The sequence below is a fragment of the Loxodonta africana genome, chromosome 5, assembly GCF_030014295.1.
Source record: "Loxodonta africana isolate mLoxAfr1 chromosome 5, mLoxAfr1.hap2, whole genome shotgun sequence".
NCBI classification, from domain to species: domain Eukaryota; kingdom Metazoa; phylum Chordata; class Mammalia; order Proboscidea; family Elephantidae; genus Loxodonta; species Loxodonta africana.
Genome location: NC_087346.1, coordinates 160,629,953 through 160,642,360, shown reverse-complemented (window position 1 = coordinate 160,642,360; position 12,408 = coordinate 160,629,953). Strand labels below are relative to the sequence as shown.

Below are 12,408 nucleotides of genomic sequence, written 5' to 3'. Positions count from 1 at the left end.
TCAGTCAGTGAAAACCCCGTGGATCACAATGGCCCAATCCGCAACCAAGCGTGGGGATGGCACAGGACCGGGTGGCGTTTTGTTCTGTTGAGCATGGGGTCACCACGAATCAGGCTGACTCTACCACAATGAACCACAACCAACTGCAAACACAGACCTGTGCTGTTAACATCCCTCAGCGGGGAACCTGGTCACCTCTGCGCCTAGCACCCTGCAGACTTCACGAGAGGACGATGCCTCTACCCTTCTCTCCCCTCGAGGGGTTGGTGGTCTGCTTGGGGAAGACACGAGTGTATCATCCCTGGGGTGTGTGTGGGGGGCGCGTGTTACCACCCTGGCGACGTCACAAGGAGAGTGCGCCAAAAGCTGCACAGCATCAAGGCTGGGTACAGGGAAACCCTTTATCCCCAAGCTTTGCCATCAGAGTCGGATGCTTTCTCTCCAAGGCTTGAAAAATAACTGCTCAGAACACAGCGGGGGCTACACCCCATGCGTATTTACAAACAGCACTACTTGGGAGGGGTCTCTCCCTAAGGTTCCCTGTGTGACATGTAAAAAAGAAAAACGAGAACAGGAACAACAGACGAGGAGGCCTATGTACGAGGAAAACTCCGAGAAGCCACACAGACACGAGCAGTGGGGATAAGGCTGGAGGCACTCCATAAAATTAAACTCTTTATATATGTCGTCTTATGTCTAACTAGGCTATACTTTTTAATAAAATAAAAACTTTCATGTGACTTTAAAGATATCATTGAGGCAGCTAGGGGATGTTCTGTGAGAAAGTTGCCGTGCATGGGTGGGGCTCTGGAGGAAGGGCGCTGTTGGCTAACTTTCATCCCCAAAACAAGACCAAAAATCGCACACTTGCTCCAGGCTCTGCCACCCTGGGTGCCCGCATCCCTCTCCCGGCCGTGCACAGCTCCTGTGCCTGCTATAGGCAGGAGGTAAGTGCTGAATTGGGGGGGAGGGGGCGAGTAGACACCCAGAAGCTGTGCGCCCACCTGCACGTGACTGGGTCCTGAAATCCCAAGTCCCAGTCACACTAGCCCTGAGACTGGGCAGTGCCAGGGCCGGAGAGGTGCCTGTCTATCTCCTGGGACAGCTGTGGAGGCAGCTCTATTGGTGCAAACAGTGGGAAGAGCCATGTTGAGTGAGGTGCCTGGGTCCTGAGCTACGGGCAGGAGTGTCACCGGCAGACACGGGGCTACCCCGTGGCCCCCAGCCCAGCCCTCCAGGCTCCCACCACCTGCCCTTATCAACAAAGAAGCCAGGAAAGTGCAATAGGAGGGCTTTAGCGTGGCTCTGGACAGGCGTCCCGTGTCTCTGCCGCCAGTACACGTGTGCAGAGGCGTGTTGGCGGCTGTCAGAACAGCAGGGCCTTCTTCTTGAGGTCATTCCTTTTCCAGAGGGCCAGGCGGTCAAACTCCTCCATGCTCATCCCAAATACTTCCTGAAACTCCTCCGGTGACAAGTGTCTCTTAAACAAAGGAAAAACCAGAGGGGACAGTTAGTGCTTGGCTGCACCACAGCCACGCATCCAGGGCAGGGGCGGATCCCTCCACGTGCAGGGGATCTGTGGATGCCCAGATTCCTTCTGCGTCCTCATCGTTCCTGGTGTGCAGACAAGGAACCAAGCCCGGAGGAAACAGACTCTGTTAAACTCTGTGACCAGTGGCTGGGGACACAGAATGACTGGTGGTTGGGGACATGGAGTGACCCATGGTTGAGGACGCAGTGACTGTGGCTGGGAACACAGAATGACCCCTGGTTGGGGACAGGGGTCACTGGTGGCTGGGGACACAGAGTGTGAGTGTGGTCCCCATGTGGCCGCTGTGGGGAACAGTGTGGTGGCTCCTCAGTCAGCTGAACACAGGGTCACCACAGGACCCATAATCTCACTCCCAGGCACACTGAAGACAGGTGCTCAAACAAAACATGTCAACGGACGTCCATGGCAGCACTACCCGCGTAGTGAAACGTGAGAACAACCCAAGTATCCATCAACAGATGACGGATGAAAAGAATGTCGTCCGCGTGCACATGGAATACCAAACCCCCTGCCGCTGAATCAATTCTGTCTCATAGCGACCCTGTAGGACAGAGTAGAACTGCCCCATAGGGTTTCTAAGGAGCGCCTATAGCTCTTAACCACTAGACCACGAGGGTTTCCACGTGGAATACTTCTCAGCCGTAAAAGGGGTCATGTCAGGGAGCAGCAGGAGGAGAGGAGGCACCACCCAGGAAGAGGAGGAAGAGGAGAGCCAGCTGAAGAGTGCCTGTCCCCAGCCCCTGAACACAATCAGTGCAGGAGAGGCACTGCCCACCCCTGGGAAAGGAGGCCACACCCAGGCTGTTACAGACTGAATTGTGTCCCCCGAAACACAGGCTATGATCCTAAGCCTGGCATCTGTGGCTGTGATCCCATTTGGGAATAGGGTTTTTTTCATTAGGTTAATGAGGTCATATCCGCACAGGGTGTGTCTTAAACCCAATCCCTTCTGAGCCATATAAAGGCCAGCACAGACACAGAGACAAGCAAGCACAAACGGGGCAGACAGATGCCATGTGGACATCGCTGAGGAACTGAGGAACACCAGGGCTAGGGGAGCTGGGACCAGGATTTTCCCCCAGAGCTGACAGAGAGAGCCTTCCCTTAGAGCTACACCCTGAATTCAGACTTCTAGCCTCCTGGCCTGTGACCCCCCCCCCCCACATGGTGTTTCTGTTATAGCAATGCCAGGAGACTCAGACATGGGCCCTCCATGAACCACCCGGGGCTGGCTCTCTCCTTTCCAGGACCCACGGGGTCTACAGGCTCAGCCCCAGGGACTCACTCAGGCCTGCATCCCAACCCTCCAGCCAAGCAGCCCTACATGTTCCCCCACCCATAGGAGCCCCCTTGTGCTGCTGGGAGGGCCAGGGGGGAGGGACAGAAGGAGGGCCGCATGGGGTCCCAGCTGTGGTTTGTTACCCTGAGGCCACTCGCAATGACCCCCGCTGCTTTTCAGACCCCAGAACTGCTGGGCCCATCCGAAACCCACCAAGGCAGGCTGTGTGGAGGGGCCCAGCATCTTATTTGTCACAAGCCTCATGGAACAGCTGATAGCAGCCAGGCATGCTAGCCAGGGGTGCTGGCCCCCTGCCACCATGAAGTGAGAACAGAACTCGCTGCCTGAGTCAGCTAGGGGATGCTTGGTCAGGTGAGTGCACACCCCCCAGAGGGGCCTGTTCATCTCCCCTGGCTTCAGCGGTGTGGGCTTCAGCACCCCCTCCCCCAGCCTCCAAGTCTCCACTGCCCGCTGGTGAGAAGGGCTTCAGGCATCTGCTCTGTGCCCCAGGGGAGCTGATGCCAACATCAGCCCCCTCGCACGTGGGCAGCAGTGTTCACCTCAGCACCGTTCGCCATGGCCACGTTCCACAGTTGGGTGTCCAACAGCAGAACGGATACACAAAACATGGCACACACCCACAACGTGACACACACCCACAACAGACTACTACACAGCCCATAAGGAGAAATGAGGTCCCGATGCACGCCACAGCACGGATGTACCTTGATCACGTGCTGAGCCAAGTAAGTCACGAAAGGACAATTGCTGTATGAGCTCACTGATAGGAAATAGGCAAATATATAGAAGTCAAGGTGACTAGTGGTTCCCAGGTGAGGGGCGGGGGAGAAGAGTTTAGCTTGGGGGCAGTACGTTCACGTTCACGGTGGTGGGACAATCTGGAAAAGGATGGGGAGAAAGGTAGCACAAGAAGAAGAATGAAATCAATGTCACTGAATTGCACAGGTAGAAACTGTTGGATTCGTGAATGTTTTGTGTCCTGTTATGTGTATTTTTATCACCAGAAAAAAAAATTCCTTTGCCCCAGGCCACATGACAGTCAGGGTCCCTTCCCCTAGGGGGCTCTTCTCGCTGCCCCACGTGCTGGCCACAGCAGGCAGACATGGCTGGCATTCACCCATCCCCTGAAGTCTCCCAGGAGTGGGGCAAGCTCACCCCAGGTGCCTGCCAAGGCCAGCAGCAGAGCTCTTCCTGAGCGCAGGAAGGAAGCCCAGGGCATGGCCTTTGTGGAGGGCGGCGGCTGCTTTCCCGACAGCCTCATTCCTCAGTCGCCCTCCCCCAGGATGCTGGCTGTGCAGCCTGGTAGGGGTCCCATGTGTTTGCCAGGGGCTGTCTGCCTGTCCACACACGCACCCTGGCAGGGCAGCATGCTGCAAACGCCCCAGGCCCAGGAGCCGGACACATCGGGATTCCAGTCCTGGCTCCATCCCCGCCCGGCTGTGCTGAGCAACTGGACCTCAATTTCTCTGTCTGTTAAATGGGAATATTCACACTGACTCTCTGCTTTCACCCACCGTCCCTCTGCTGAGATCGCCACTCCACCAGCTGCTCAGGTGAGTCCCACTCATCCCTCTACCTGGGCTTGGGTCCCAGCTCCTCTAGGAAGCCCCTCCTAGCTTCTTGGCTTGCCTTGGGTCTCCCAGTGTCAAAATCAGCCGTGTGTTAGAAAATATTTGACAACTACCTCTCTGAGGGAAAATGCCCTGATGTGTCGTGCTTGCTAATTCCCATGGTGTTGGCGAAGAATGTGGAATATACCACAAACTACCAGGAGAATGAACAAATCTGTCTTGAAGTACAACCAGAATGCTCCTTAGAAGCAAGGATGGTGAAACTTTGTCTCAAATACTTTGGACATGTTATCAGGAGGGACCAGTCCCTGGAGAAGGACATCATGCTTGGTAGAGGGTCCGCGAAAAACAGGAAGACCCTGGACAAGATGGATTGACACAGTGGCTGCAACAATGGGATCAACATAACAATGACTGGGAGGATGGCGCAGGACCTGGCAGTGTTTTGCTCTGTTGTACATAGGGTCCCTATGAGTCGGAACTGACTAGATGGCACCTATCAACAACAACATGGTGTAAATACTTGCACATAGCCGACCTCAAGCTGCCAACCCGAAGGTGGAGTTAGGAAGAGATGCAGGAGCTCACACGATACATTGTTTCAAACATTCAGATACAAAATTGCTCACTGTGTTTACAATTTTTTAATGTTTAGATACAAAAGACACACAAAACCTTAGGTCCACAGATGACAGCACAGTGCAGTAAATAATGAGCAAGGGATAAGTCTGAGTATTACCTTTGTTTGAAACGTTGTTGTTGTTTGAAATATAATTTATTTAATTGTAAGTACATAATTTAATGTTTAGTAATGGCTGGGTTTAACGATGAGTTGGAAAACTTCCTGAAGAGTTAACAGCTCTTGTGAGACCTTAGGAACAGCCCCAGCAGACACTGAGGGTCTGTGGTGTTGGGGTCCCTCACTGGGCTGGGAGCACCTCCAGGGCAGGGCTGGCCTCCAGGACCTCTGTAGGACCAGTGACCTGCCTGAGACAACTGGTGGGAGCTGCGGAAATGTGCCCCAACCTCACCGAGCGAGCGAGGGAGCAGGTTGTAGGATTAGGAGAGAGAAGGAATGTGAAGTGCTTTGCTCCACTGGGGAGTCCTTGGGTGGTGAAAGGGTTAACGTGTTCAGCTGCTAATTGAAAGATTGGCAGTTCCTGTCCACCCAGAGACACTGCAGAAGAAAGGCCTGGCAATGTACTTCCAAAAAACCAGTCCCTGAAAACCCTGTGGGGCACAGTCCTACTGACACATATGGGTTGCCATGAGTCGGGGCTGAATCGACAGCGATTGTTACTGGTTTGCTTCACTGCAGGCTGTTATGGGTTGTGTCTCCCCAGAAAGGTGTGTTAAGTTCTAGCCCCTGTACCTGTGAATGTGACATTGGAGAACCTAAGTCCTTCTTTGGCGAGGTAATCAGTTACATCCCTGGAGTACGGTGACTCCCAGGCCTAATCAACACGTCCCAGCCTCCCTCCCTCCTGCTGATCCCGCGGCCCATGCACACTCTCTGCAGCCCCATCAGGGCCCCAGAGCCCCAGGCCTGGCCTTTGAGGCTGCCCCACCTGGCCCTTCCCCCTGTGCTCTCCCAGTATCAAAGGCTATTCTCCACCACACAGAATTGCTTGGGGTTCCCCATCCCTCAGCTCATTTGGGCTTGACTGGGAGGTCCTGGTTCTGGTACAGACCCATCGCTGGGCCACATGGATGCAGCTTGGACCCCTGCCTTGTCAGCACTGGTCCCCATCCAACTGCAGACAGTGAGCGGCTGCGGCAGAGGCTGGTAGGGCAGGGCTCGGGTCCCTCAGACAGGCGGGCAGGTCCAGACAAAGGCAGCCTTCTTCACTAGGGCCCTTGCCAGACACCTTCCACCTGGGCTCTTCCTGCTCGACAGCCGCAGGTGTGTGTCCAGCCTCAGGGGCCTGGTGGAGGCAGCTCTGGAAACTCCACCCCAAGACAGCCCCACCTCAGCCACCTCTCTCTCCTTCCGTTCTGCAATCCTGTGGCCAAGCCCCCTGGAAAATTCCTGAGCACGGGGTTAGGGAGTGGCTGCCTCGAGGGGCTCATCTGGATGGTGCCTTCAGCCTTGGCCAGACATGAGGGTCCTGCTCACCGAGCCATCAGCCCCCCTTGCTCTCTCGCCGAGAGTGAAGATGTGTATGCTGAAAGCCAGGCACAGGAAGCCACTAGAAACTCACTGTCAACACTCTAAAGGGGCCAAGGGTGCCTCCTCCTCAGACTGGGCCTCCCACAGAGCAGGTCCCAGAGGGTAGCTGAGATCCCAAGGTGGGGGGTCCTGGGGTGCTGCCCACTCCCAGAACAGAGAGCATAAGACCACAGGAAGGGCTTCAAATCCTGCCTAGGATGGGCCTCCCGGAGAACCCTTGATGGCCTGTGCCCTACCTGTGGATCATACCCCAACCTGCCCTCACTGCCCCAGGTCGACCCTTCCAGGGTCAAGGAGAAGCACTGTGCCCCCTCAGCGCTAAGTCACCTGCACTTACTGAGTACCTGCTGTATGCTGATCAGGGGCCTTGCTCTGGGGGACCACCCTGGCTCTCTCGGCCCTGCCTTCTAGGCCACAGTACCAGTCAGCACGAATCTGATGTCCTCCCCTGCCCATGACCACATGATGCCCACTGCCCCAGCCAGAAGGCATGGTCCCCCACCACAGAGTCACAGTCCCCCCATGAAGGCACAGCCCTACCACCACTGAGGCACAGTCCGCCATGAAGGCACAGCCCCCCCACCACAAAGGCACAGCCCCCACCATGGAGGCACAGCCCCCCACCACCGAGGCACAGCCCCCACCACCGAGGCACAGCCCCCACCACCGAGGCACAGCCCCCACCACCGAGGCACAGCCCCCACCATGGAGGCACCGTCCTTTGTCAAATCCTACTGACTTGACTCCCCACACGCTGCTGAGTCCACCTGCTTCTGGCTCCTGCACGCAAGCCCCAGAGGCCATCACTTCTTGTCTAGATGACCACACTGCCCTCTAAAGAGTCCCCTACACCCACACAGCCAGCCCAGACTCCACACAGTTCACACCACACATCACATCACACACCTACATCCACCTGAAAGGCATTGCTCTCAGGCCAAATCCCAACCCCTTTAACACAGCCCAGAGCCCTGCAAAACCTGGCCCGTCTGCATCTGCACCCTGCTCAGGTCCAGCCACCCCGGCCTCCTTAAACCAAAAAACCAAACCTGTTGCCGTCGTGTCAATTCTGACTCATGTTGGTTAGGTGCCATCGAGTCAGTTCCGACTCATAGTGACCCCGTGTACAACAGAACAAAACACTGCCCGGTCCTGCACCATCCTCACGATTGTTGTCATGTTTGAGCCAATTGTTGCAGCCACTGTGTCAGCCTATCTCGTTGAGGGTCTTCCTCTTTTACAACGACCCCCTGCTTTACCAAATAGGATGTCCTTCTCCACAGACTTGTCCCTCCTGATAACACGTACAAAGTATGTGAGACAAAGTCTCGCCATCCTTGCTTCTAAGGAGCATTCTGGTTGTACTTTTAGCAAGACAGGTTTGTTCATCCTTTTGGCAGTCCATGGTTTATTCAATATTCTTCACCAACACCACAATTCAAAGGCGTCAATCCTTCTTTCGTCTTCCTTATTCATTGTGCAGTTTTCGCACGCATATAAGGTGACTGAAAACTCCATGGCTTGGATCAGGAGCACCTATGTCCTCAAGGACACACATTTGCTTTTTAACACTTTAAAGAGGTCTTTTGCAATAGATTTGCCTAATGCAACGTGTCTTTTGATTTCTTGACTGCTGCCTCTATGGGTATTGTTTATGGATCCAAGTAAAATGAAATCCTTGACAACTTCAATCTTTTCTCTGTTTATCATAATGTTGCTTACTGGTCCAGTTGTGAGGATTTTTGTTTTCTTTATGTTGAGGTGTAATCCATACTGAAGGCTGTGGTCTTTGATCTTCATCACTAAGTGCTTCAAGTCCTCTTCACTTTCAGCAAGCAAGGTTGGGTCTTCTGCGTAACGCAGGTTAATGAGTCTTTCTCCCGTCCTGATGTCCCGTTCTTCTTCATATAGTCCAGCCTTTTGGATTATTTGCTCAGCATACAGATTGGATAGGTGTGGTGAAAGAATACAACCCTGATGCACACCTTTCCTGACTTTAAACCAATCAGTATCCCCTTGTTCTGTCCAAATGACTGCCTCTTGATCTATGTAAAGGTTCCTCAGGAGCACAATTAAGTGTTCTGGAATTACCATTCTTCGCAATGTTATCCATAGTTGATTATGATCCACACAGTCAAATGCTTTTACACAGTCAATAAAACACAGGTAAACCTCCTTCTGGTATTCTCTGCTTTCAGCCAGGATCCATCTGACATCAGCAATGATATCCCTGGTTCCACATCCTCTTCTGAAACCAGTCTGAATTTCTGGCAGTTCCCTGTCGACATACTGCTGCAGCCGGTTTTGAATGATCTTCAGCAAAATTTTGCTTGAGTGTGATATTAATGATATTGATAATTTCCACATCCGTTTGGATCACCTTTCTTGGGAATAGGCATAAATATGGATCTCTTCCAGTCAGTTGGCCAGGAAGCTGTCTTCCATATTTCTTGGCATAGACGAGTGAGCACCTCCAGTGCTGCATCTGTTTGTTGAAACATCTCAGTTGATATTCCATCAATTCCTGGAGCCTTGTTTTTCGCCAATGCCTTCAGAGCAGCTTGGACTTCTTCCTTCAGTACCATCGGTTCCTGATCATGTGCCACCTCTTGAAATGGTTGAATATTGACTAATTCTTTTTGGTATAATGACTCTGTGTATTCCTTCCACCTTCTTTTGATGCTTCCTGCGTTGTTTAATATTTTCCCCATGGAATCCTTCAGTATTACAACTTGAGGCTTGAATTTTTTCTTCAGCTCTTTCAGCTTGAGCAATGCTGGGTGTGTTCTTCCCTTTTGGTTTTCCATCTCCAGCTCTTTGCACATGTCATTATAATACTTTACTTTGTCTTCTTGAGCTGCCATTTCAAATCTCCTGTTCGGCTTGTTTATTTCATCATTTTTTCCTTTTGCTTTCAAGAGCAAGTTTCAGAGTCTCTTCTGACATCCATTTAGGTCTTTTTCTTTCTTTCCTGTCTTTTCAGTGACCTCTTGCTTTCTTCATGTATGATGTCCTTGATGTCATTCCACAACTTGTCTGGTCTGCGATCGCTAGTGTTCAATGTGTCAAATCTATTCTTCACATGGTCTCTAAATTCAGGTGGGATATACTCAAGGTCATACTTTAGCTCTTGTGGACTTGTTCTAATTTTCTTCAGTTTCAACTTGAACTTGCATATGAGTAACTGATGGTCTGATCTGCAGTCAGCCCCGGCCTTGTTCTGACTGATGATACTGAGCTTTTCCATCGTCTCTTTCCACGGATGTAGTTGATTTGACTCCTGTGTGTTCCATCTGGCAAAATCCATGTGTATAGTCACTGTTTATGTCGGTGAAAAAAGTTATTTGAAATGAAGAAGTTGTTGGTCTTGCAAAACTCAATCGTGTGATCTCCAGCATCGTTTCTGTTACCAAGGCCATATTTTCCAACTACCGATCCTTCTTTATTTCTAACTTTCGCATTCCAATCACGGCTAATTATCAATGCATCCTGATTGCATGCTGGATGAATTTCAGACTGCAGAAGATGGTAAAAATCTTCAGTTTCTTCATCTTTGGCCTTAGTGGTTGGTGTGTGAATTTGAATAATAGTTGTACTAACTGGTCTTCCTTATAGGCGTATGGATATTATCTTATCACTGACAGTATTGTACTTCAGGATAGATCTTGAAATGTTCTTTTTGACGTTGAATGCAATGCCATTCCTCTTCAACTTGTCATTCCCAGTGTAGCAGACCATATGACTGTCTGATTCAAAATGACCAACAGCAGTCCGTTTCAGCTCACTAGTGCCTACGATATCGATGTTTATGTGTTCCATTTCATTTTTGTCTATGTCCAATTTTCCTAGACTCATACTTCGTACATTCCAGGTTCCAATTATTGATGGGTGTTTGCAGCTGTTTCTTCTCATTTTGAGTCATGCCACATCAGCAAATGAAAGTCCCAAAAGCTTGACTCCACCCACACCATCAAGGTCTATGCTACTTTGAGGAGGCAGCTCTTCTCCAGTTGTCTTTTGAGTGACTTCTAACCTGAGGGGCTCATCTTCTGGCACTATGTCTTTGGCTTGAAATTCAAACAACGAAACTGTCACACCCCCTGCCCCCCCTTCAAATCTCCTGCTCTCTCAGCAGGTCTGGGTGGCTCTGGATGGTCTTTCAAATGCAAATCTGAGTGGGGCTCAGGTTTTCAACCTTAGACTTCACTCTAAACACAGAGCTACTGCATTCAAACAGCCTGTTTCCCTAGGGCAAGTCCTAGTTCCTCTTTTAGCATATCCAGTCGAGTATTGGCTGAAGGTGGAGTCACACCCTTTCTGTGATCCTTAATTCCCAATATTCATTTCTACCATACATTTAGGTCTGCTTTTTTTCACAACAGCAGGTAGGAGAAGCATTCAATATCCATAGTACATTCAACTCAACACATAATCCTAACCACATAACCCTTTTCTAAAACATTCTAATTGCATCTTTTCTCCATCCTTTAGCTATCTTTCCACGCACAGGCATACGGCCATGCACCTTGGGCTGGGTGGAACCAGTAGACCGTGTTCTCCTATAAATCATCCTGCTTATCTGGACTGGCTTTTGCCCCAGGCCTCTCCAGGTGGGGCTTTGCTACCCACAGCTGTGGCTTTACGTCCCTTCAGCCATTACCCCCCTGCAGCCATTACAGGCAACAATAACCAAAGCAGCCATCCCGGAGTCAAAAGTTTCACTTCCCAGGCCCCTTCTTCTTTCTCTTTCTAAATTCCATGCTTTCATGACTCTGGAGCCACTGCAAAGAATCTCACTTCTGATGCCAACTGTAAAAACAGCCTGAAGACAGTGTCTGGCCTCTTCTAACTTCACGAGAGGGAAGGAGAATCAAGAACAACAGCCCAAGGCTGATTCCTATGAGGCAGAGGTCAGACAGCGCGGCTGGAAGTGTTTCTGGCTTCCCTTCCTGTGCTACAGACAGAGTGAACAGTGCAAAATGTCAAGTGGTTAATATAATATAGCATAGCATAACATTATATATATGTATAAATTCATTGTCGTTGAGTTGATTATGACACACATCGACTCTATAGGACAGAGTAGAACTGCCTTCATAGGATTTCTAAGGAGCAGCTGGTGGATTTGAACTGCTGATCTTTTGGTTAGTACTCGAGCCGTAAACCATTGTGCCACCAGGGCTCCTAATATAATATAATGATATGAGAATGGTGCAAAGGAGCCCTGGTGGTGCAGTGGTTAAGTGCTCGGCTGCTAACCTAAAGGCCGTTGGCTCCAACTCACCAGCGACTCTGTGGGAGAAAGACGTGGCATTCCGCTTCCGTAAAGATGACAGCCTCGGAAACCCTGTGGGGACTGCTCTACCCTGTCCTACAGGGCTGCTCTACCCTGTCCTACGGGGCTGCTCTACCCTGTCCTACGGGGCTGCTCTACCCTGTCCTACGGGGCTGCTCTACCCTGTCCTACGGGACTGCTCTACCCTGTCCTACGGGACTGCTCTACCCTGTCCTACGGGGCTGCTCTACCCTGTGCTACGGGGCTGCTCTACCCTGTCCTACGGGGCTGCTCTACCCTGTCCTACGGGGCTGCTCTACCCTGTCCTACGGGGCTGCTCTACCCTGTCCTACGGGACTGCTGTACCCTGTCCTACAGGGCTGCTGTGAGTTGGAATCAACCGGACAGCAGTGAATTCTGGATTTGGGGTGATGCAAAGAGTTAAGCGCTCAGCTGCTAACCAAATGGTTGGAGGTTCAAACTACCCAGAGGAGCCTCAAAAGACAGGCCTGGTCATCTGCTCCTGAAAGCTCACAACCT

General features: G+C 51.5%; 1 protein-coding gene across 1 annotated transcript in view; it reads right to left on the bottom strand.

Moving 5' to 3' along the window:
- Window positions 1-1,120: 1,120 nt before the first annotated feature.
- Window positions 1,121-12,408, bottom strand: part of ABLIM2 (actin binding LIM protein family member 2) — a 148,411-nt gene continuing 137,123 nt past the window's right edge. The window contains exon 23 of the mRNA XM_064286332.1: window positions 1,121-1,480. Coding sequence (XP_064142402.1) covers window positions 1,367-1,480 — 114 coding nt within the window. The 3' untranslated portion in view covers window positions 1,121-1,366. The remainder of the gene's footprint in view (window positions 1,481-12,408) is intronic.